The sequence below is a fragment of the Rousettus aegyptiacus genome, unplaced genomic scaffold, assembly GCF_014176215.1.
Source record: "Rousettus aegyptiacus isolate mRouAeg1 unplaced genomic scaffold, mRouAeg1.p scaffold_m13_p_10, whole genome shotgun sequence".
Taxonomy (NCBI): Eukaryota; Metazoa; Chordata; class Mammalia; order Chiroptera; family Pteropodidae; genus Rousettus; species Rousettus aegyptiacus.
This window is the reverse complement of record NW_023416285.1, coordinates 21948514-21975389: the sequence shown is the minus strand read 5'-3', so window position 1 is coordinate 21975389 and position 26876 is coordinate 21948514. Positions and strand designations below refer to the sequence as shown.

The following is a 26876-nucleotide window of genomic DNA, read 5'->3' as shown; positions in this document are numbered from 1 at the left end:
ATTTTCTCAGCAAATTGAAAGAGAAGAGGATTTAAAGTTCAGTGTAAAGGATTTAGATTAGAATCCAAGAAGGAATTCCCCAGTATGGGTAATGGGATCATTTTCAATGGGGGTAAATTTTAAATAGAAGTCAGTCTCAGCCACATGAAGATGGAAACAATAAACCCAATGAATGTTCCATTTTTTTAACACCTTGATTTTAAGTTTCTGAGAATGATTGTTTTGTGAAACTCGATAAAATGTTTCACCTGATTATTTCCTAGTTGTTGTCACTTAAGCGCTCCATTGCTGCCCTGTCAAAAATTGTTTGTATTGGGGGTGGGAGTGGATTCTCCCATCTAAGAAATGAGAAATAGAAAAAGTGGGTATAGGATAGGTCCCCCTGGTCTCTCACCTGTAGGGCATTTATGAGTTGGATGACTCCTTGGTTATCATCCTTCCCACTTTCATGTAGAACTGCTTCCTATTTTCCCATTAAGACTATGAAATCCTAGAAGGCATGACCTATTTTATTAACTTTTGTATTCTTGGCAAAACGTATGCCCGAATAAATATTTACCTCAACTATGGTAGTACACCTGCAAATCCTGAGAGTTTGCAAAGACCTCCCATGATCTTCAAAGCCTACCCTGGTTTCTCATCTGCAAGTTAGAAAATATCTCATAGGTCATTATCAGTAAGTACCTACTGGACACTCAATGATTTTATGTGCTTTGAGAAAGTTGACAAAAAAGACGTTCATGGTACATTGAAATCCTGTTCAGCTATTTTTCCTGGACCTGTGTTTCTAGGTTACTTCATCTGTAAATTTGGAATACTAACAGTAACTACCACATAAAGCTATTGTGAAGATTACATGGTTTAGTACATGTAAAGCTTTGAAAATAGTGCCTGATATACAGTAAGCATGAAATGATGATGATGATGATGATGATGATCTCTGACTAATGACATCTGTCTAAGTTGGGGGAGAAAAACAAAAACAAATGCCACACAGCTCCATAGTTTGTCTTTTATTCATACAAACAAAACATACACAGACTGTATATTGTTTAAAGACTGCAATAATTTTCTAATGTAACAACTCTGTAACAAAATTTAACTAAATGTAACATTTATGAAAATATAAATCTCTGATTGGGTAATTCTTCCCAACAATACAAAGTTTACATAAAAACATTCAATATGAGCTATCAATTGCAAACAAGTTAGGAAAAATCATTCAAGTCACTTGTTAAACTCTATTGGCTGTTACATAGAACATTCACACACAACATTTAATCCATCTAGGCTATTAAATCTTAAATCTTAAAAATATGTGGCATAGAGATCCAAATGATAATGACAGGAATAAGATGTGTGGCCTCTGAAGAGCTAAATAAAGCATTGGCTCATACAGTCAACTCCAGGTGATCTGTATGTGGGCTGGGCCTTCTCTGGGCCACCACCTCCCTGGCTTGTAGCCAGCCCAGGAGGAACATACTGAAAAAAAGTCTTTCACCATAAGGTGAGGTGTTTCTATCTGAATCACTTCTATTTCCAAAGTGAAATACAATTGACTTGGATTCCCGATGAGTTAGAGCACTTTGTTTCTCCTATTAGCATTAACAATCATAATGTCACTGTATTTTTTTCTTACATTGCTCCCCCACATCCGTAGAAGCATGATAGCAGATGTTACTATAATCTTGATTTTTCGGTTTACAAAAACAATACAGTGGGAAGGTTAAAGATATATCTATGGGTACGCCATAAGTTCACGGCAGAGCTGGACCGAAAGCGAGTCAGTTCCTTGTCCATTATTCCATCTACACGAGTTCACTACTGCCCCTTTCAAATAAAACCAAAGCAATCCTCCACTACTGACACCTTTTGGTAAGTTATCCAAGGACATGCCATGTGGAGGATATGGAAGGGAGAAGATCATTTTCCCTTTTTGGGATATAATATTTTCTTTGAAATAGATGAAATAGTTTTTTAAAAAGGTTTCATACATTTCACAGCTTCTGCTTTGAAACAGAGGAGACTAGAAAAGTCTCCAAAGAGTCCTCAAGCGGAAAGGGTGACAGATAAAGAAGCATCCATACAGTGTATAGAAGTAAGAAAGTGATTATAAACAGGGACAATAAAGAACCTTTGGACACCTTTAAGAGTTATGGAATATTTTAGCACAAAGACAGGCATATTCAGTTTTTCCCAGAGTATTTGGTCATCTATCTGCATTTTACACAGGAAAGAGGAGGAATGAGAGTAAGGCAAATGTCATCAGTATTTCATAGATGGCATCTTGAGAAAGCTTTCTTTCTATTAAGATTTACTGCAGGGATTTAGGAAATAATTTATGTTTCCATACAACTGACTGAATAGCACAGACTTTTGTTACTACAATGATAGAAATGAACAGGTGTTTGGACAAAATCTGTAATGCCCTTTCTATAATTCTTCTTTCTTTACACCCAGCACAAATAGGCGTTTCAAAAAGACATGAAAATATTGTGGCTGCTTGTTAAATGTGTTCTTTTGCAGCTCAGGAAATAGCTTTAAAAATCACATGTTCCATTACACAGGAACCCTTGAATGTAATCGTCACCACTGTATTTTTATGAAAACTGACTCTGCGTGTTCAGTAGCCCTATGGTATGGTAGGCAGGTCTTCTCCCAGTCCAGTTTGTGGCCTCACATTTCATGTCCTTTCTCTTGAGAAACTGGGAGTACATCTAGGCATTTTTGTTACATTATTTTGCACCTTGAGTACCTTCCATCTGCAGACTGGTTTTACACAGTTGTCAGGATTGTAAAATGTAAAGAGAGATTAAGGCTGTGTTGACTTATGGCCACACAATCATTTGAAATCAAACAGCTCTGTGTTCACAATTTCAACCAATTTCTATAGAACTAGTTTCAGTCCAAATGGTCTCTAGCCTCTTTCATGTGAATCAATGGGATGAGTTATGCTGCTTCTTCCCACACAATTTTAAATCTACCCTGTAACCTCCAGTTGCTGTAGCCATTTAAATATGGTTTCTAGAAATTCTGTTAAGATTTCATTCCTGGGTAAACGTTGACAGACGAAACTCATAACTAGCTTCACCTTTCTGTACATTTCATGAACATGTTAATAATTACCAGGGGAACACCAGCATCTTTCCCGACTTTTAAGGATGAGTAGTTTATTGTTTGGGATACAGAAGATAGTTGTTGTTGTTGTTTTCCTTTGTACGTGTATCATGTATTTCTGCTGAACAAGATAAACATTGTGTCAGTTGTCAGAGGCATAACTGTGGCCCCTGGATTCCAGGGCAGAGCACACCCTGTCATAGCAAGAATTGTGTTTCTTGGAGGGCGTCGCCTCATTGGGCTCAGTGGAGTCACTCACTGTGATAGGACTGTCTCTTGCAAAGACCTCAGTAGACTCTCTCCACAAGCAATCCACAGACACTTTGAAACAGTAACTATTGCATTTTGGCCTGGATGTCTGTGTTGCATTGTTGAAAATTTGTCTGCTATTCGAAGTGGCAATTTTAATTTTCAGTGCAGCATCTACACGGTCCACCACTGTGTATATCCCTATACTCCCATCGTCAAAACCCACAGTGATGTTCAGGTGTCTCTGTGAGAGGGCAAGAAAAGTTGGTGTTTTGTAAAGGGAACAAGCACCAATATTTTTGCCGTCAGCTAGTCTCATTACAATTAAACTGGATATCGCACCATTTTCATCCTCTTCCTCCCCATTTCGGAAACAAATGTATACCAGGTAGCGACCATCTCGAGACAACCTTTGTCGCCAGATAATGCCAGAAGCGTGAACCACCCGTAACTTACCACTGTGTAAATCCAGCACGTTGATATTTTCATCTCCCCGGGATATAATGCCGAGCTTTCCATTGGGAGAAATTTCAAAATCCTCTAGATTTTTCAAGAAGTTGTTTGGAAGTTGCACACGGCGACAGATCACTTCATCCGTCAGACTCCAGATATTCACCGTCTCGGTCGATGTGATAAACACAACGATGTCAGGACAGTCAGGTATCAGTTTAAAATTCACAATGGTGGTGCCATCTTCACAGCAAAATTTCTTGGTGATACTTCCTGTCCACAGACTGACTGCCAGCACTTTGCTCTTGGTCATTCCCACCACGAAGGTATTTGCAGAGGTTATAAAGGCATTCTGCAGTGTGGTCAGAATGTTGCAGACCCTGTGGCCTGTGGCCAGTCTCCAAACCCTCGAGGCATTTTCCTCACAGAGAGAGACCACAAACTGGTCATTGTGTGTAATTAGCAGCTGAGATATTCTCTGCCCATTAATCCGGAAGAGGTTTTCACCACTGCTGGTATGCCAGACATACTGGCTGCTTTTGTCATCTGATGTCACCATTATATCTCCAGAGGACGTTAACACACAGTGTTCAACTATTCCTTCATGTTTAAATACTGCTTCGATGAACCCACTGCTGAAGTTCCACTTATGAACACAATCAGAGCCATCGAGGGAATAAATGATTTCTCCTCTAGTAGGTAACACCAGACTTTGAATGGGTTTTCCAGTCTTATCTATGTTGGACATAGCTGTGATTATATCAATGTCCCAAATGGAAAGAACACCACTGGTTGATAAAGACAGTAGCATATTGTGGTGACTGGATTTCACCAATTTAACTATGGTACCTGAGATTTCCTGTAAGCTTGCCATGCACTGTCCCGTGTCCCGCCTCCAAAAAAACACGGCTGAGGTATTTTCCATGGTCGCGATGATGCAATCTCCATTTTTGGACAACACAGCTGATATAAAGCGTTCGTTGTGCTTAGCCCTAAACTTTTCAGCTACCTTCCACATGCCAGTGTCTAAGAGCTCAATGCTGAGAGCTTTGCAGATCAGAATTGCACTTTGGTCCTCTGAAAGTTCAATGCTGACCACCTCGCTGTCTTCTCTCCGGCAGTCAAAGTCATCAGTCAGCTGGGGGTTGGACATGTCCTCAGTATTCCAAACAGAGAGACTTCCCTCACTGTCTACCATGACCATTTCTTGAGCTGTGTCCAAGATAAGAAGAAACTTCACAAACCCACCTGAAAATTCAGATGTTACCGTACATAACTTTTCTCCACTCCCTAAATGAAATATGGTGGTAGTGTTCAGGTACTGTCCACAGAAAGCATACACGCCGTCCAGAGAGCACTGGACACAAGTCACTTCATACCAGCAGTGGAACTGGTACAGGGGCCATCCGTAGAGCAGATCAATGACAGTGACATCTTTGCTGGCTTCGAGCCATGCAAGGGCATGGTTGGCAGACAGTGTAAAACCATTGATGTAGGTGGAGCCACCCCCATGTTTGGTCCCTTTGATTTCTACTTCAGACAGGAGACAAGAATTTACATTGTCATAAATCAATAAGGTGTTATTGGTCGTAGCCACTACAAGATACTTTTCGTCACTGGTGAGTTTCATGCCCAGGATGACAGACTGGGCTGTTGTGATTTGCCTGAGAAGCTGACGAGTTTCTACATCCCATGTGCTGATAGAACCATTTTCTAAAGCTGTGAGGACAGTACTGGGGTTACAGGTAGGCAGAATCTCAGTGACATGTAGGTGACTAGATGACAAGGGAAGACGCTCTGGACTATATGTCACGTCCATGGATGAATGTAATGGCACAATGGAGCAATATTTGGGCCCATCTTTGTCACACTCTAGAAGGAGGTGTCTAAGTTTGGGCAGGGAACTTACAACAGGCAGCAGTCTTTGCTGAAGCTCTGCTGAAAGGGAGCCGGGAAATGCGATGACCTTGTTTTTGATGCTGCGGAGGGTGCTTGCCAGGAACTTCAGCTCCTTCTCTTGGGAGCAGGTGTAAGCCAGCTCGATGTCTGAAAGCACTTTGTCGAACTGGCCAATTTTGATCATGGTGTAGAGCCAGCTGAAGTTCATGATGATGCCGTAAAGCAGGTCATCGGTCTTTCCACACCTCGTCAAGTGGTACAAGAGCTCCGACATTTTCCGATGATTGACGAAAAAGATGTCAGGTTCCAGTGGATTGCACTGGAAAACCCAGGGCTGGTCAGGGGCCTGCCTGTCAAAAGAAGCCTGCTCCATGAAATGCTTTTCTTCCTCAAGCAGGCTTCTGTTCTCCAAGTCAAGACAGCCATTCAAGTAGGGGTCTTCAAGGCAGAAAGCTTTTCTCCTGCCCCCTGACCAGACCCCTAGAAAGTAATCTGCTAGGATGGTGTGCATTTCACGCAGTTCACTATCGTTCTGCAGGTACAGCTTCTGGGCTATGAGCTGCAGGTGTCTGTTGGCCCAGACCAGGAGTGTGACGTTCTTCACATGTCTTTCTATTAAGTATCCATTGAGACCCTCCTTGAGCCTCGCGATGTACAAATAAGGGACTCTCAGGGGATTGCTGGGCCTGGCATTCTCATGGAGCTCATTCATAACGCTGTTGTCCAGGGCCAGCACGTCCTCCAGTTCCATTTCACTCAAACCCATTTTGGCCATGGTGATGTAACCGAGAGCCCTGGAGACCAGTTTCTGACCACACTTCTTCTCTAAGGACCAGAATAGCTGCTCTATACTTTCATGAACAGTGACACAGAGTGAGGATTCGTCGACATCTTTGTGGGATCGCCAATACCTCACCTCCCTGAAGGTCAGGTTCACAAACATGGGCAGTGTGCACTTGGAGAATGCATTGTTCACGTATATCTGTTGGCCCGATGTGACCTTCCTTTTGACTCGCAGCAGCTGGTGTTTAAGGACCTGGCTGCACATCTTCCTGTCTCGGGGAATCAGCTCAATGAAATTGTTTTCTTCATGGATAAGGCACCTTAGTTTCTGCAGGATCCCATGTTTGTTGGGCAGGGTGGAGAGCACGATCCTTACGAAGCGGGGAAGGTGAGCCGGGAGCCACCAAAGCTTCCTGGCCTCGTCACTCTCTGAGAGCTGCTCAAGGGCATCGAATATTATTACTAGAGGTCTCTGCAATGAAGACTCATTCAAAAGGTTTATAAACAAATCGCGGAGGTCATGTATCTTCTTAGGGTAGCTCTGAACCAGACACCGGTAGTTAATTGCCAGTTGTTCACAAATGCTTAGGAGGAGAGTCCGGAGGTCAGTCCTCATGTCTGTGCTGCCTAGAAATCGCACAACTATGACTGGGTCAGATTCTGGTCCTGTGTCTTCATGGAGCCAGCCATAAGCCTGAAACGTGAAGGTGGCATTTAGAATGGTAACATATATTCACATGGTCAGAGACCATGACCTTTCTTCTCTCCAGAGGTCAGACCCTGACCACGCAGAAAGTCATGTAGAACTAGGAAATGGAAAAACCTGCTGGGAAGGTCAAAGAGCTGTCACCAAGCTCATGCGCTAAAATCTGTAGATGAGACCCTTAGGATCACTCTGCTTAAGGTGATAAAATAATGATAATAGTATTATTCACCTGTAAGGCGAAATTTAGCTTGTATTCTAAAAGTTACAAAGTGTTTCATACACAGTAAATCTGAATATCCTGTACGGCCAGTTTTTCATCACTGATTCCTATTTCCTGGCATGGTTGTTGGCATGTAGTAGTTGCTTAGTAAGCATTTGTATAATGACTAGATTAAATAATGATTTACCTATTATATTGAGTCAAATATTTTCATTAGTCGAGACTACATAATGCCATATATGCTGACCAAATCTCCAGTTTAAGAAATACTCAGTACTGAAATGACACTGAATATAATCTCTTATGATTCAGAGACATTTTACTAAATTCTGAAGCTATAGATAATGTCATTGTTAGGATTATTATTTATCATTGTCATAAAAATCTATATAATGCTGGTTAAAAAGAGTTTCACTATATTGTGCTTCGTAATGGATGGTTTACTATACAAACAGGCAGTCATTATCTTCATGTTATCTCTTTGCAGGGCACATGGGAACTACAGTATCATTTAACAGGAGAGGAAACTGAGGTCCAGGCTGGATAAATCACTTGCTCAGAGTTAAACTGTTACTGACAGATGAAGCTGGAGTAGAACTTAATCTGACTTGTAGTGTGTGCGCGCGCTCTCTCTCGCTCTCTCTCCTTCCTCCTCCTCCTCCTCCTCCCCCCTCCTTCTCCTCCTCCCCCCTCCTTCTCCTCCTCCTCCTCCTTCTTCTTCTTCTTCTTCTTCTCTCTCTCTCTCTCTCTCTCTCTCTCTCTCTCTCTCTCTTTCTCTCTCTCTGTATCTCTCTCACATGAAGTTAAAGAGATAAAATATATAAAGGAGCTACTAAGTTTAGTATTTTTCTGTCTGGAAAGACAAAAAGGGATATGATCAAACTATAAGACACTCTAAACTGTATTTTTATGAAACTTGGTCCCTTAAGAGAAAGTTCAGGTTAAAGTATAAATAAGTTTAGAAAAGATTTGTGGATATCAGTTTCAGAATGAGCTATTAAGGGAAATAAACATCTTATTGTCATTGTTTAGCCCCAGCCATTGAAGCTGATTTGGAGGAAGATAATCCTGCCATCCTACAGCTGCCTTTGGTGGCAAATCAGAAAGAGAACACAATTGTTGGTCCCTACACGGACTGCCTATGATGATTATGTGAATATGTCCTCCCTCCTCTTAATCACGTGCTACTGAATGTGATATCAGTAGAAAGTGTTCCTCTGATCATGAGCTCACCCCCATGGAAATGTCGGGTACACAAGAGGTAACTGAGATTGACACAAGGTGTCTGCCATTATAAGGGATACGAGGTCACAAGAGAGCACAGGTTGGTGTTGGTGCTGGTGGTTGAGGGTAGATGTTACCTAGGGGAGAGGCAAGAGAAGTTTGGGCAGGGAACCTAGAAACAGGCAAGGCTCCTTGAGGGTCCAGAGGCCCAGAATGTGAAGAGATGCACTGTAATAGCTGGACAAAATATCTAGATCGGCGAGAGCTCAGCTGTTTTCAAGTTGATCAACTTGACTGTCACCACTCTGCTCCCCTTGGATTGCTTATGGATACAGGCCTGTCAGCACATCCCACGTGGTCTTTTACCTCCCGTGCCAGAGCATGTGGGATTGTATCACATGCACGTTTAACTTAGCCAAATTCAACAATATTTGCCCTTCCAACCTTTACCTTTCCCTCCTCCACAAAGGAAAAAAAAGCCCTAGAATGAGTGTGAAATGGCATATCTGAACGGTTCCTCATTATTTTCAGTTCCCATGGGCTCCTGTTACTATCTTGCTCACTTGGAATAATTCTAATGCTTGAAAATTCACATACAAATTGGTGTTCAAAGACTGACGTCCACATGCATGCACACCCACGTACACGCACATTTATTTTGATGCGATGTGGTCCCTAAATGTAAGCCAGCCATTTCATCTAGTGTTCAATTAAAGAAAAGCTGTATCTCCTAACACAAGAAGGAAAACCAGTAGCTGGGCTTGGCATATTAAGAAATGGTAACTTGGTCTTCCTAAGGACTTTTAAGAGTAAGTTTGATATACCCGATTTCACCTGTGAGCTTACTTTGGAACTACCCCCACACAAGGTGCAACACAGTTGTCCCTGCTCTGTCCTCAAGGTGAGCTGATTGAGATTGTGTAGCATGTGATAGATTGAGAATGTTCATGAAGTTAAAGAAAGCTCTGTTCTTAAGAGAGTAACCACAGGGAGAGTGATACAGAGATTCCGAAGTAACATCAGGATCATATAAACCAATAGAGTTTGATATTAAATGTAAGAAAGCTTAAAAATAGAACTAGTTTAGTCCATTTTAGAGTGAGTTTCCCAGACAATAGATACCACATTCCAAGGTGAGGTTTCAGACCTTCCTTCAGGACTCGAAAGGGTGTCACGAAAGCCAGTTGTGCTTTCTTTCATAGACTACCCACCTTCAGCTTAAAAAAGAGATCTGAGGGGCCAAGAAAAAAGGTGGAGATTAGGGTGTTGTGGATAATATTTATCACCACCCTACTCCCAAAGGGGAAGGCTGAGAGATGCCCACCCCTCACTTCCAGCCTAGGGAAAGGTGACACAGTAGACCACTTACAGGGTATCCCCTACAGCTTGGGGGTCATGGCCATCTGTGTCTGAAGACACAGGAGAAATAGGGATGGATGGCTGCTCTGATGGAGGAGTGATGGAGAGCTGCTGTATTGCAGCTGGAATTTCTTAGAAAAAAAGATATCTGAGTGTTTTCCACATGCCAGATGTGGACACTGGAAACAGTGAGCTGAGAAAGATTTTCATTGGTTCTGTTATTCCCAGGTCCATCTAAGGGAGTTTGCTGGGCTGTGGAGGGGATCTTGGTAGAGATACTTTGAAATGCATTGCTGGATACTTAGGAGCCAAGGAAGTGACCAGCTGGAGAAAGATGCATTCTCCTATGTTTAGGGAACTATAGGTGCGGGATGTTCAGTGAGGACAAGCGATGTAGAGGGAATGGACCTCCTGGAAATGATGAAAAGGCCTCAGAAGAGGTGGGAGGCTGCTTTAAACACCTGCCATGACCAGAGAGTGCAGAGCCCAGTTCAGAATAGCACTGGTCATGTAAGAACTTTCTGGCCGCCTTACCTTTCCTACCAAGCCTGAACTGCAAGCCTTTAGGGGTCATACATGTGTCTGGGATTGGGGAAAGAGGGGAAGAAGTGCTATGTAGAAAAGAAGACAATGGCTATGTCCCTATCTACCACTGTAGATAGCTTGCTTATGGTAAGCCTCAGCTGGGGGAGAGAAATGTAGACTGCACTTTTAATTTCCATCTTAGACTGGACATATTAATCGCCAAACCGAGATTGATTTCATGTCTAGAAGCAACTGGAGGGCTTGTCTTTGCTGAGAGATGAGAAGAGTTGTGAGATCTGCTCTAGTTTCCATCCCAATGAAAGCTAACCCCAAACATGAGTTCGAACAGTGGGAGAAAAAAAATGAAGCTATTCTATAATTACTCCCCATGAGTCCTAGTCTTTCAATATGACTATTCTACCAGCAAAAGAGAAACACTGGAGTGTTCATCTGAAAAGATTAATTATAATTCAGGTAGTAAACACAGAAAATGGACATTATTTTGATTAATTTATATATTTCCCCAAAGTTAAAATTTTTACAAAAATACATGTAAAAGAATAGTCTTTTACCTTCTTTGCTGCTTCAGCTAGCAGAAGGGTCTTCCCTGTGCATGGTCCACCATATATAATAAGTGGATTGATGTGCCCAGTTTTGCTTGGAAGGATGTATTTATGCACTATGTTTAGTGATTCACATTTGTACTCATAGAAAGAGGCATATGTTTTACATAATGATGAATGCTGGAGGATTTCATCATAGAGTGTATCAGTTTCAGTGTCAAAATTCTGCTGTACTGTTGCCTGAATTATATCAATCATATCCTCATAAAATTGTTTACCAAGTCCTTCTATGTAATGATTTTCTATTTCCTGGGAATAACCTAGTTTCATGTCACAATGAGTAACAGATGTATACACTCTCAGATTAGAAGATGCAACAATGGTAGGAATAAATTCATCCCTGAGTTTTATCAGCTTCTCTTGGGCTTCTGGGTCCCGAATAATTCTTGGTTCTGTTCCAGTTATATCCATGTATTTTCCCATCTCTGGGATTTTTACAAAACGCTCAATGTTAGCAATTTTCCTAATGTAGCAGACACATTTCTTTAAGAATGCTGGAGTTTGCTTTCCTAGAGCGAAGTCAAACTCGTCCTCTATAGCTGAAAAAAAAAAAAATAAGACAAGTTATTGCCTAGAACAAGGAAGCGATGCGGATACTCCCAGCACTTAACTCTCAAGTCACTAGTGGTAGATTATTTTGCTTATAGAGTATAGCCGAGTCATCTGTAAAATAATTTCTAAATCCTCTAATTTTCTATTTATGTTTTCCTAGACAGCCTGGAACCCAGAACAATGGATTTAAAATAAAATTTTAAATAAAATTCCCTTCCCAGTCTGAGGGAGAGGTTGGATATAAGCATTAGAAAGAAAGCATACCAAGTTTATAGTTGATTATTTTAGGTTCCTGCTTAGCTTTCCTCTCAGACTTCAGGGGTTCAATGAGTGAAGAGCAGGGATGAATTAGGGGTGGGAAAGAATGAGGAAGAGGCCAAATGACATATCTAGGTTAGGACTTCCTTGTCAGTCTCCCCTTTACAATGTAGCTTCACCATTTTATTTGAGGTGCATTTGTACTCCAGACAGACATGTTTAAATATAAATATAAAAGTATGTTTAAAATATAGCCATGTTCTGATTATTGATTAATCTAATTATTTATGTAACTGTTAAATCACGTTATATCCATCAGAATAGGTACAGAAAATGACTTAGTATGTAACTTCATTCTAAGACAAATCATGTTTTGGCTTACCACACATATGCTGACATACAAGTAAATATACATTGTAGATCACTTGAGGCTCTATAAGAACATTTAAAACTTGATTCATAGTAATTAAAACATTACTTGTGCATGATTTTAGGAAATAATAAAAATAAATGAAAAAATTAAACCAGTGGAAGTGAATTTTAAGGCAAGCAGCTTTATAAAATTGGCTGCCCTCCTTCCCACCCTCTCTGTTCTTTCTTCTCTCCCTTCCTCTTTGCTTCCCTTCATCCAGTTGGTCTTGACTGCGCACCTATGTGCTAGGCATGGTGCTAGGTGCTCAAACCACACTGGTGATAGAAAACAGACCACAGGGAGAGAAAAAGCCATTATGGAGCTTATAGTCCTGTGGAGGATGACAGACATGAATCATAGAGTCCCACAAATCATTTACTAAAATTGTTTTTAGTGCTGTGAAGGAGAACAACATGGTGTGATGCAAACAATCAGGGGTTCTAACCTGCTTGGAGAGGTGGGAAGGCTTTCCAAAGGAGGTGACTACTGAGCCAGGATGTGATGGAAGCATGGGGTGAGGGGCGGGGTTCTGAATACATGAGGCTGGGCTGGCCGAAGGTTGAAACCATGTCAATATGCTGGCCATAGTTCAAACATCAATACATATACGTAGTCTATGAAGTGACTATTAAAGTGAGAATCTTAATTAAAAATGATGCCTTTTAGTGGGACTCTCATGATGATATATTTTTTAAGTAATAATATCAATTGATCAAAATTTGTGACTCAAGTATACAAGATATGTTTACAGCCACCAGGATTGAGTAGCTGTTCCACTGGCATCAGTATGTTTTACACAGGGTTTTAATCAGGCAAGTTGGTAAAGAGGCCAGTTAAAGAAGCCTGTACAGCAAATGTCTGTCTTCTTTTTATAGAAGAGTAAGAACTTTTTATAATGAAGACAAGGGAAGATGCAGGAAATCTCAACATTATGAGATTCTGCAGAAAGCTTTTTGGCCTGTATCTTTTTAAAGCATTTGTGTAAAATGCTAGGGGCCACATAGGATTAGATAGGTGTTACATTCTGAGTATCATAAAGAGAAAGAAACTATAGTATCTATACATAATGGATGATAATCAGAGATATTCGCTGTTACCTCTGACTCTCAGAAAACAAGTCAACTGTAACTTAACTGACATTGTCATCTCCTCTATGGAAAGAGTGTATCAGTCAGGAGTGTTGGTAACAAATGCAACAGAAGAAGAGATATGGGCAAACCATCTAAGCTTGGCCCAGGGGGCAAAAAAGAGGCTGTACATAAAAGTGCATAGCTGATAGCATAGGCTTAATTAAAACACTTGAATAAAGGAGTCATCTGAGATTAAGTCTACTCCATAGTTATTTTTAGAAGCAAAGTGCATCCTTGTGATTTTAGGGGACTTTTATGAATACTTTCTAACATTTAATTGTCTATAAATGTTATAAACATCCCTCCTCCTTATGAGACTACTATACAGTATTTGTCTTCTGTCTTTGCATTTTTCTTAACATCCTAAAATTTAACTAGTCACAGCACCTGATGAAGATAACAGCAGGAGGGGATGCCCAGCCCTGGAAACTATCGTTTATAAAGCAGTAATCTCTCTACTATCCCCTAGACCACTCAGTTTTGACGTTCACAGTAGGACATCATTTTATTTCTCTTCCTCTCCTGCTACTTAAAAAGGCAAAACTGGAAGTGTTGTGAAACATTATATTCAACCATAAATAATACATCTTTCCAGATTCTATCTAGTATTGGTATTTTTAAGATTTCTGAAAACATTAGATATTCTACAGTTGGTCCTTGAATAATAACATGGGTTCAAACAGTGCAGGTCTGCTTATATGTGGATTTTTTTCAATATTTTCTTATGATGTTTAAAACATTCTCTTTTCTCCAGCTTACTTTCTTAACAGAATACAGTATATAATACATATAACATACAAAATATGTGTTAATCGAATATTTATGTTATTGGTAAATCTTTCAGTCAACAGTAGGGCATTAGTAGTCAAGTTTTTGGGGAGTCAAACACTTAATGTGGATTTTCGACTGTGTGGGTGTCAATGCCCCTAAACACTGTGTTGTGGCCATCTGTATACTCATTTTAAGGACGCGGTACTTCTCCAGCAATTTTCATTATACACACATGGTCTTAAAATTAGTTTGAATTGTAAAATAGATAACATTTTCTTAGCATGTGTATTTTTAAGATATTTAACTCCCAGTAGGAAACAGTTCACTTGTAGTAGTTTATACTACATAGTATGAAATTATTTATCTTCATTTGGCTATCCATTTGAACAGAGTTCTTTAGTGTGGAGAAAATTAGGAGAAAGTGCTTGCTGATGAAATATTCGAACACTTGAGCTGTGTGATTCTAAATGAGAGAATGCCTTCCTCAAACCGTGTCTTTTACATCAAGAATAAGGAAGTTTTTGCTCTGGGCATTTTTTTTTTTTCTAACAGCATGTTTTTTTAAAACAGGATGGTTTTGCCTTTGATAAAGATGAAGAACCAGAGCCTCAAAATGGATCAAAAAGGTCCCAAAGAAACAAGGTATTTGTTAATCTGTATTTTCTAAAGATAGTACTTATTCTTGCCAATGTTAGTATTTTCAGAGAGACCTAAAATAAGACCTAGTTTTTGACAGCTTCCAGAGCGCAAATTTTTCAAAATTATTTGGCCAAGCCATTCACAACACCAATCCAAAGATGCAAATACTATCGCTTTTTCTCAATTGTTTTTCACTATCAACTTTCAAAATAAATGCTACATATTTAATTAATTTTACCCAGTAGTGTTTGTCCTCTGAAACTTGGCATATTCCTTCAGATTTGTGGTTTCCTGTGCAATTTTAAAAATAAAGCCTCCTTTCTACGGCTGAGAAAGGTAGACAAGTGGTCTCTGCTTACCAGATGGGGAAATTTTTATTTTAAGTTTAAATTACTCCTACTGCTCCCTTACTTCACAATCTCTGATGGCTTTCCATCTTACCCAGAAAAAAACATAATGTCTTAATAAATAAGGTTATGCTATGCCTACCTTCTGACCTTATCTCTCCCAAATCTTCTTCCCGTTTCTAGATCTCGATAAGCATATTCTCATCCTTGAGATCTTGAACCTGATAATCCCTCTGCCAGGAATTCTCTACCTTAGATAAGTCATCTTATTGCCCACTCCATCTAAATCTGGACCCCTGCATCCTTCATCAATCCCTATTATCCTATTTTTATGTTTCATTTTATTCGTAGCACTTATCCTTTCTGAAATGATCTTGTTTATTTATTTGATTGCTTGCCTTTTATTTTTCCCTACTGACACATAAGTTCCGGAAAAGCAGAGACCTTGTATTCTTATGCACTCTTGTATCCTTAGTGCCTGGCACATAGTAGGCACTCAATAAATTTTTGCTGAATAAGTAAGTGAGTGAATGAATGAATGAACCAACAATTGAAATGAGAAACCCTGGCAAAGTTTGGTCTATTATATCCAGCCTTCTTTGAGTTCTTTTAAAATCATATTTTCTGGAAAAGTCCTCAAGTAAATTCTTATCCATGAGTTAAAACAAGAGAATACTTGTATCTCCAGAAGATAGAAACATTTGGAAAAATTAAATTTCATCAGGTGGTATATGAAATTAAATTTTCAGAACCATCAAAGAGAAGCAGCGAATGCATCTATTATTTATCTGTTCTTTAGTGTACTGATGATGTATAAAAATTACCTGAGAACAGGTACCTCTTAGCTTGGCTGTGTTTCATTTTCCCCTTGTCATGTAACAGTTTTACAGCAGCCTTAAATATCTTCTTGATCTCATCTGATATCTCTTGCCAGGACTTCTCATTCTCAGTATTGGCAGAAGGCTGCACCTATGGAAATGTAAAAGTGAGATATTAGTCTTAAAAATCATCAAGAAAACCTAATATTTAAGAATAAAAGAACTCATTATTTGAGGGTTTACTATGTGCCAATACTATGATACGTGCTTAACAGGCAGTATCTCATTTAATACCCCCACTAACCATAAACGTTCAAAATTATTTCCATGTTATCTGTGAACTTGCCCAAGTTACACAAGGATGTGAATTCAGACAGGATTTGTTTGTTGGGCTTTCTTATTATACCATGTATTTCCCTCTTGAGTTTTGTACAAGTGCCATTACAAAATCATCTCTTCATTATCCTCTAAAGAGGAAAGTTAAAGGAGAGGTGCACTTATTACGATTTAATTATCTTTAGTTGTTTCTTCATGATTTGATTTTATGATCCTCTGGGAAGTATAGTAGGAGGATTGCCTACCAAGAAAGTAACACTTATAGAGTCCTGATGATAATCTCATTTATACATTCATTTATTTAATGATCGTTTCTGCGGAAATATCTTGTCAGGTTTAGAGAATAATTTAAATTCCCCTAGAGGATCATAGAATCAAATGAAGAAGGAACAACTAAAGCCAATTAAATAGTAACATATGAGCAAGCGCTCTCTAACTGCTGTGCAAACCTGGTTTCCTGAGGTGTCATGCTTCCCGATAGCTATATTTATATTGACTCTCTTGGCACATTTAACTGGGAATTATGCCAGTTAAATATGGCATAATCTGGGCTTATCCTAATATTTGGGTTTACCCCAATATTCCTCTTCAGAGAAGCAATATCCTTGCAGATAGTCGCTTTGATTAAGGAGTGTTAAGGGAGAAGAAAAATCAGGAATTCTGACATTTCATAGTGCATGAACTATGAAAATGCTTTATGTTAAGTATCAGAATGACCAATATACACGGTCCTTAAGTGAAGAACTGTCATGAACCTAGGGCTTTCCTCTTCTTGGACCTGCCTGGGTGCTAAATGTATTAAGGGTGTTCTCTTTGGAATAGGGATGGAATCTATGTCTTCTTTTCAATCTCTCTAAAAATTCCATGCAATGAATAGGCCCACCCATTTTCTCTTTCTCCTTCATTAGCTTTCAGGGGCACATAGTAGATACATTTGGAAACCATGGTGGAGAGGAAACAATAATATTTCCATCATATTTAGGCCTGAATCAATCTCATGCCAAGATTCTACTTAAGATGTAAGAATATAAATTAGCTATATATGAAATGTTAAAGGAAAAGCATTGAATTAAAAAATGAGAGACTATAAAAAATTGTTAGACAGCTTTAAAAAGACCACCCCACCAAACAAACAAATAAAAAAATCTTTCTGAAATTAAAAATATAATGGTTGAACTTGAAAACTCAATGTATGGCCAGAATAGACATAGCTGAAGAAAAAAATTGGTGAACTAGAAAAAAGATCTCAAATAATCTTCTGGAAAGCAGCACAGAGAGATAAGGAAATTGATAACATGAAAGAGAATTAAGAGACATGGAAGATAGACTGAGATGGTCTAATGTACATCTAATTAAATAGAAAAAAGGAAAGAACAAAGGAAATAGATGTTATTTGATGAGATGGTGGCTGAGAATTTCCAGAACTGATAGAATACATGAATTCACACACATTAGAAATATAACATATGTCAATCAGAATTAATAAATGACAGCTAGCAAAATGGGAAAAATAAGAATATTTTCAGTTAAAATATCTTGGTGTTTACCAAAAGAATTTATCACTAGTAGACCTTAATTAGCGGAACTTTCAAAACATGTACTTCAGGAAGAAGAAAATGACCCCAGAAGGAAAGTCTAAGGTGCTAAAAAGAGAGTCAAAAAGTGGAAGTTTTCTTAGTTTTGAATATCATTATTAAAAAGAAATTTAGGGCCCAAGGCAGAATAACTTTGTCTACTGTGCCTTTTCTGTGGAGAAAAACACTCCTGGATGATATAACAGTTTAAAGTAATGGACAGATACATACTTTGTGGAGAAAGGTAACTTACTGCGTTTTTATTGCTTTTCAGCATTTCTGATTTGGGTCTGAGGTAATAAGCTGCTGGCACCGAGTTCTCATCTCGACAGTACCATTCTTCCAGTAACTTGGTCTCCAGCTTTGCTTCTATGGCAGCATCCAAGATCATTTCAAACTCTGAGGCTTCCACTTCTCCAGGGATTCGGATGTTCCCATATTTTTCACCTAATAGTCCCTGTGTATCAACAAGAAAGTTCAGTTTAGTGTGTCACTAGAAAAATTCATTTTAATAGTCACATCATGTGGTCACTAAATGAATATTAACAAATAGACTACAAGATACATTGTTCCTTCATTTTTCTCTTTTAATCACAGTGGATACTTTTTCCCCATGGAATACTTCACAAGTAAAATTATATCAGTTATATTGTAATTATAACAAATTCTTCACAGACTTAAAAATGAGACAAATAGACAATTTCAAAATATAGAATTTTGTAGTAAATGTATTTTACAAAGCTACAAATGAATGAAGTATACAATTATTGAATGAAACAACTACCAACACCACTGGTAACTGAAAAAACTCAAAATATAAAAGAGATACCATATTCTCCCTATTAAATTAGCAAAGAAAAAAAAATGTGCTTGGTGTTATGTGGGGGTGTGAGAAATATCCACATAGTGCTGATGGTGTGCAAATGGATCCAATGTTTCTTTGCAAGGTATTCTTTCAAAACATATTAAAAAAATCTATATAATTTTTGGCAATTTTTCTTCTGGGAATTAATCTTTACAGAATAATTAAGGACATACATAAAGACGTACTGGATGATTTATGCTCGAACCTGTTTTAACGGTAAAGCGGTAGTATAGCAACCTAATTGCCCAGCAAAAGGGAACATTAAAATATTTATGGTATCTCTATTCAAGTGTACCAAATTATGTTCTAGAACTGTATTGACATGGAAAAATGTTTATAGTATACTATTAATTGAAAAAGTAAGTTACAAAACAGTATGTACTAGGTGATTCCAATAGTTCATATGTAAATTCTCATGTATATGAGAATATGGTTTATGTACATATACAAACACGCATATACACACAAAAGATTTTATGAGAATGCATAGCAAGATTATCGATGGTTTTTTAAAATTAAAAATACATGCTTTTTGGGGGGAATACATATGTACTATTTTGTAGTGAGAACACCAGATATTTAAAATTTTCCGATTTATTGATGCTCTCTACACTCCTCTAAATGTTTACATAAGCCCAAAATGTGGTCCTTGGACTGGCAGCATTGTGACACATGGGAATGTGTCATGCAAATTCTATTAGGCATGCAAATTCTCAGGCCCTATCCCAGACCTTTTGAATAAGGAACTCTGGGAATAGGGCTGAGCAGTCTATGTTTTTGCAAGCCCTCTGGGTGCCTAAACCACTGGTTTAAGCTAATAAAAATATTAGCTTAATAGCACCTGATATTTCAATTAATCTTCAATGACTTATGTAGTAGAAACAAGGAAGAAACACAAATGAACTCTAACACAAATCTATATTACTGAAGACAAGTTTGTCTGCATTATAGGATCCATGAAAAGATTTCTGTTTAATTTGTGGGCATCTTCATCCTTTCCTCCTGTTAAGTAGCACCTTTACCATGAACTTCAAGCCTTGTTTACCCAAGGAGTGTGATTGGAATGTGAATTACAGTTTGCCTTCCTTAGGGAACTTCTTACCACCTCTATTCTTCTCACTGTAATACCCAGTTTTCTTTTCATCCCCTAAAGGCAGTTGAGAGAATAAAAGTCCTGGACAGATCTGTGTCCAAAACAAATTCATGACCTAAACTCCATTACAAAATGGTAAACCCCATGAGGGCAGAGACCAGGGCTATTTATTCCTAGCACATAGAACATATTTTAAAAACATGTTTGTTCAATAAATGAAGAAACAAAGACAGAGAAAAAAATCTTTGGAGTTCATTCTATTCTTATCTGAAGCTTTTGCTTGTATTCAAGGATAATAGTTCAGCTCTCAGCAGGTGGAGTAACAGTTCGGGATGGTACCAGTTTTGTTGGCAAGCCTCATTTCAGCGCATAGTCTTTTAGCATGTACTGTTTAAACATATCCTTGGTTGGGCCATGCCCTCTGTGTTTCCTTGGGACATAATCCATCTCATCTAACTGGTTTACCGAAGGCGACTGTAGTTATGAACTCATTGTTTCGAGCTCAGGTCTCTTCACTATGAACCTCAGTGACCAGGCAGGAGGGAAGTCCAACCTATTTGTTTGGAAAGTACTTAAATGGAGGAACTCCACATCATTGTTCTCCATTGTGGTAAATGAGGGTTTATAGTGGGTTCCTTTGAGATAAGGGTGTTCTAACTCCAATGTGTCAGCCTGTAGGCCAATTAAGAACATTTTAATTTTAATTTGCATTTATTTTGGGCTCTTCTTGACAACAGGCTGTATGCAACAAAAATGATGGTATTTTGAGTTGTTTCTCACTTTCCTCCTATAAAATCTCTTATGTTAAACTTGGATAAATGAACAGACACAACCTCTCATTCTGCCACAGACACAGAGGGACGTGATCTTTTTTAGGGTAGCCAGCCTGGGGATTATTCTGTTCTCCTTGGCTGATTCTGAAGAAGGATAGTCAGCACCCTCAGTAAGGGCTGACTGTCATGAGGAGTGAGGTTTTAGTGCTGGGATGAGCCGTCTGGAAAACTCATTGCGCAAGGTAAGTCAAAGAAGACTTCCAAGCAGGAGTCACTGGAGGAATCCAAAAAAGGCATACCAGTGGAGCTTGGCCATGGTTGGAGAACCTGGTGGACAGGCAGAACATTAAATATGGGATTTAGAAATTGACAATTCTCCATCTAGCAGACAGTGAAGCCCAGGAAGATCATAAACTCAGATACCACGATCCAAGGCTGGATTTGGGGCATGGCGTGTAAAAAGACAAAATAATGACTAGTGAAAAAAGATGATGCCGAAGGGCAGAGCATCATCACTGCTCTGGCAATTTACAAACTATTGGTTCTTCATCTTCTCTCTCCTCTAAATAAGGCTGGTTCCAGGGTTGAGGGCAGGGTCAAATCCATGGAAGTTTCTAAAATGTGCTCCATGGATGACCTGCACTTGGATCACCCAGGGTGCTTGTGAAAACATAGGTTACTGGATCCCTTCTCAGACCTAAGGGGCACTATGGTTGGGGAGTCTAGGAATCTGGATTTTAAGATGAGATTATAAATGAATCTGAAATTTGAGAACCATTGCAATGGATAGGCAGTGCATACGTGGTCTCATGAGTGATGACCAGCTAACTCCAAAGGGACAGGATGGGGAATACAGCAGATCACTACAACAATCGAAGGCTATTTAAAAATAATTATTTATTTGAGTTGAACAGCTGGCACCAAATGCTACAATTATTTAATCGATACAGTAAGACAAAATGTCCCTTAGAGATTACTAAAGAAGAAAAAAATATCCTCATCTAATTCAAATAACAAATATATATTGAGTACCTACTATGTATAATGTGGTAATACAGAACTTGAGAAAGGTAATAATGTGCTATAGGCTTAAAGTTATTTATTGGATTGTTCTCCCTAAGCATTTTCCTTCTCTCTCTTGATTCCTCCTTTAGATGGAATGCTCATAAATCATGAAGCAATTACTTTTCAAGCCTCTAAGACAGGATCCTGCCTCCCTCAGTCTTGTCTTGCTGTTTGAGAAATAGAAGAAGGGAACTGGCAAAAGAGAAGTTTGCTACCCCATTTTTCAAGAAGACTCTTTTGGGTTCTATGTGGTTACAGTTCTAAGGTAACACACAACAAGGGTCTGTATTTACCAGGTCCAGGAGAGCCGATTTAGAGAAAGAGTCCAACTCAGTCACAAAGTCCAGCTTATGTGGTCAGTGGCTCAGAGCAGGGGTAGAGCTGTGGGACTAGTCTAAGAGATTGGCAGTAAGAGTGGAAGTGGCAAGATGGAGTCCAGTGTTGGTTTCCTAATCAGCCTTTTTCTTAGCTCTGTAGCCATGAGGAGTGTGGATGGATGACCCTAGGGCAGCTACTGTGAGCAAGAAGGCATCCTTTGTTGTTCACTGGCGATAGAACACTCACTCCCACCACCAAAAGAGAAACAGATTTAACACATCCTTCTGGCCACAATGTTCACAAAATTCATTTCTTTGCTTAGTTAAACTAACTTTGCTAGTTTGCAAGAGAAATTTGCTGGAGAGTTGAGGGATTATATTTGATTTTTCATTGAGGTCCATGTTTATTAGTTATACCACTGATCAGTCTGCCTATGTAACCTGTATGGAAGAAATTCATATGTCTGAAATACTTTTCAACTTTTTATTTAATTATTTAAACACTCTGTCAATACACATATGAACATAAATATATGGAATTTCACCTGTCTGAAGAAATTCATAATCACCCCTCCTATTCACCTAATCAAATAAATGTGAAAACATGTAAATTGGCCCATTCTTGAACAGTGAGGATATATTAGTTAGGCAGGGAGCAACAGTTCAATTGAATGCTCAAATACAATCTGGGAGTTAAGTCTGAATAGATGAAATGTCTAAGAAAATTTTCTAATACTTTAATTATAGTTTCTGTATGTAAAATTCTAACATCAGAAATACTTCCAAATGCTATGGAACTAGATATGGGTGGCAGTTGCTCAACATTGTAAATGTACTAAATGCCACAGGATTGTTTACTTTAAAATGGTTAATTTTATGTTCCATGACTTTCACGTCAATTAAAAAATATTTTATGAACCGTAGAGTTTCTTATAACAGGGAACTTAAATGTAAAAGGACTTTCTACTTTTTGTATCTTCCTTGTCTTCTTTATATGCCGATATAGATACATCAAAACCACTGCTTTCAAAGGCTTAGAGATGACCTTTTCTATCCTCTCAGTTGATTTTTTTTTTTCCATTGTGCAAACAGTGATTCCCCTAGATTCTCTCTACTCTTTATGTGCAGTTAGTTCTGCCTGGGCTTGGAACTTGAGAATCTTTGGGGTCTGAGTCTGATGGTACACAGTTTTTATTGTATCAAATGGGACAGAGTTCTTGACAGTGTTGGTGACCTCAGCACGTCCTTACCTGTAGTCTGTTGTGGGATGTCAGGAAAGAGGTGTGGGCAGAGTCTATTTGGGGTTCTGGATGTCATGCTTTGTAGGAAGGTGGGCCAGTGCTCCCTGGGCTGTTATTTATGAGCCATCGCTCATTGGGACAGCTGAAAGGGAATGGAGAAACTACCCGCCCCCAATCCCAACTGGTACTATAGCAAGGTGAAGCACTTACCCTGTAAACACCCTCTTTCTTCTAACTCAGCCACTAAAGTAAGGCAGATGGGACTATTCCTTCCATTCTATAAGCTTCCCCTTTAATTATCAAAATAAAATCCACATTGATATATACAAGTTTCTCTCATACATAATCTCATTAAATGTTCCTGATCCTGTGAAGTAGGGTGAGTTGCAGAAGGGGACATCAAGGTTCACAGCCCTCAACTGGCTTGCCCAAGACCCCTTCTTTAAGAAGACACAGTGGTATCACACTTGAATATGGGGTGCTTAATTCAATAACATCTTTCTTTCTTTCTTTCTTTCTTTCTTTCTTTCTTTCTTTCTTTCTTTCTTTCTTTCTTTCTTTCTTTCTTTCTTTCTACTTCTTCAAGTTATGGTGCTACTCTCCCTTCTGAGAGTGACTTCAGATAACTTAATTGCTTATGATGGTTCTTCTAGCCTGTGACCTTGGCAGGGCCACCATATATGGCCATGCAGTTTGTGTACTGCACACATCCAGGGCCACTGTTCATAAGGACTACAGCAAGTTCAGTGCTATGGCCTTGAGTGGTGGCATTCTTTTTCTCTGACTTAACACCAGGTGGAGGGACAAACATGGTTGTGATGTGTTCCCTGAAGCTCACATCAGCCTTCATAGAGTTTTGCTGTGGAGTAATACCCACTGAACCATGCCAAAGAGTCAGCTGCAGCTGCCTCACACACTTAATGTTATGTTCTTAATGCTTTTCAAAATTATGAAACACCTTCACGACTGACTTTTAAATGTCTTAATACAAATATAATGCAGGGCACTTTATTTAGAAGTGAATTGCAACTGAATTACTAAAATTTTTTTTCATATGTCTCAAAAATCAAGAGTAAATGGAGAAAAAGGGGTTAATTTTATGTGTCAACCTGACCAGACCATGGGATGCTCAAATATTTGGTGAAACATTATTTCTGGGTATGTCTGTAAGGTGTTTCTGGGTGAGATTAGCATCTAGAGTCAGCAGACTGAGTAAGGCAGATTGCCTTCTCCGAATTGGATGGACTTCAGCCCATCAGTTGTGGATCTGAATAGAGCAAAAAGGTAGAGGAAGGGAGAGTAGCTCTCTCTGCCTGACTTCATGAGCTGGAACATCGGATTTCTGCATTCAGGCTGGGGCTACACCACTGGCTTTCCTCAGGCTCCAGCTTGCAGAAGGTGGATCATGGGACTTCTCGGCTTCAATAATCATATGAGCCAATTCTTTATAATAAATCTTTATATATATGTAAATAAATAAATAAATAAATATTCTTTGTATATATAAATATATATATCCTTTATATGTAAACACATATCTTTTATATACACACAATCTCAATTTATATATATATATATATATATATATATATATGCACACATAAATGTATTGGTTCTGTTTCTCTGGAGCATTGTGAATAATACAGGGGATGATAGCGAAATAAATTAGGAAATAATGACAAGTGACTAGGATATTATCTGTTAGAACTAAATGTCCACACGAGTTGATCTGAATGACATATTTAAGAAACGTCACATCTTTGGCACCAACAGGCCTAAGAGTAGTATCTTTAGAAAACTGTTCATCTCTCAATCATTAGAGATATACTCTTGCATGCAGGGTTGCCAAGAATGGATGTTAGCAGACATATTTAACACATGAGGTCCAGCATTTTTCATCTTCAATGCATTGAATTATCCAAATATCTATGGTGGGATTCACGGTATATAATGATTAGATATTACTGGCATCTGTATATGGGCAAAAAATATCTATCTTCCATAATTTGTACATAGTGAGCCTGTGGTTCATGAACCACAAAAATGAGTTTCTGAAATAGATACATAGACAAAAACATACATTCATGCACACGAGTAACCTACAGATAAAGGGTATTTGGAGGTTGGGAAAAGATGAGATATTAGGAGTAATCTTAGCAAGTTGCTTCACCTCTGAATCTCAGCTTTTACACTGTAAAGGGAGATAATACTTTAGCCTTGTATATTTATGTGGCCACACATCTACTCTGGTTTATTATGAAAATCAAATAGTTACTCTATGTGAAAGCACTCTTTGAAATGTAAAGCACTTGGCAAAATATAAGGTACCACTACTTAAACATAATTGACAGAGAAACATATTTAGCATACTCATACATACATATGAGCAAATTAAAAATTGAGAAATACTGCTGGATAGATAGGTAAGGGAATGAAATATCTGTGGATTGAAAAAAGACCTACAGAAGATAGAAAGACTATAAAGAATGTTAAGATAGTTGCTTACAGGTGGTAAGAAGGCGGTAAAATGTATGGTCAGATAAGGGCAAACTCCTCCACTCTCCAGGGATGTAGAAAGAGGCTTAAAAGAATTGTATTGGGTTAGCTCGTGTTAACTGGTTGGAACAGCAACAGGTGTACTGTGTTAACTGTTATAGAGAACACAGGTGTTACTTTAGGGGCTCCTGACAACTCATATGTGAAATAGAAGTTTTAGAAAATGAAGCAATTTGTATTATTAATGGTGTGTTAATAACCATGTTTGCAGGATTCAAGTTATTTAAATTCACCTCTTCTAAAAAAAGACTGTGGACTGGATTGTGTTCCCCTATGTCACCTCCACGTGACTGTATTGGAGGTCCTTTAAGGGAGTGAGGGCAATTGACATCTTAAGGGTGGAGCCTTAATTCAATTAAATGGGGGCCCTTATAAAAAGAGGAAAAGATGAGGCACCAGGCCTCTGCCTTATAAGGGCACAGCAAGAAGGCAGCCATCTGCAAGTCAGGAAGCGTCCTCACTAGACTCTGACCTTGCTAGCACCCCGATTTTGGACTTCAAGTCTCCAGAACGGTGAGTAAATAATTTCCTGTTCTTTAAGCCACACATTCTATATAGCGCGTTGCTTCGGGAGCCGAGTTGGCTAATACAAGCATGACGGTGCACAAAATGAAGCGGACTGTGTCAACATAAGATCTGGTATCTTTGGCAATTCATCAGAAACTGTATTAAGGTGGTAAAACCATAGTTTAAATAACTTACCAATTTCATTTATCCATCAAAATGACTAAGTTGATACCTTAATCTAGTTTGACAGTCTCAGCTTTTTCATAATCAAATTATAATGTTACCTTTATCTTAAAACTGCTAAAATTCATGTTTTAACTATGTCATGAAATTTACATAAACCCACTGCTAAAGTTACTTATATCAATTACTTACATCAATAATAATTCTATTTTTACTGCTCGTAAGGTGCTCTTGTCTATAAGGAAGTTTCATTATCTGAAAAAAGTACTCAATGCAAGTTTTAT

The 26876-nt window shown here is 38.7% G+C and overlaps 1 protein-coding gene across 1 annotated transcript in view; it reads right to left on the bottom strand.

Moving 5' to 3' along the window:
- Positions 1 to 564: 564 nt before the first annotated feature.
- Positions 565 to 26876, bottom strand: part of NWD2 (NACHT and WD repeat domain containing 2) — a 143078-nt gene continuing 116766 nt past the window's right edge. The window contains exons 4-7 of the mRNA XM_016140732.2: positions 18246 to 18449; positions 16089 to 16233; positions 11105 to 11694; positions 565 to 7192 (exon numbers count right to left, since the gene is read on the bottom strand). Coding sequence (XP_015996218.2) covers positions 3260 to 7192; positions 11105 to 11694; positions 16089 to 16233; positions 18246 to 18449 — 4872 coding nt within the window. The 3' untranslated portion in view covers positions 565 to 3259. The remainder of the gene's footprint in view (positions 7193 to 11104; positions 11695 to 16088; positions 16234 to 18245; positions 18450 to 26876) is intronic.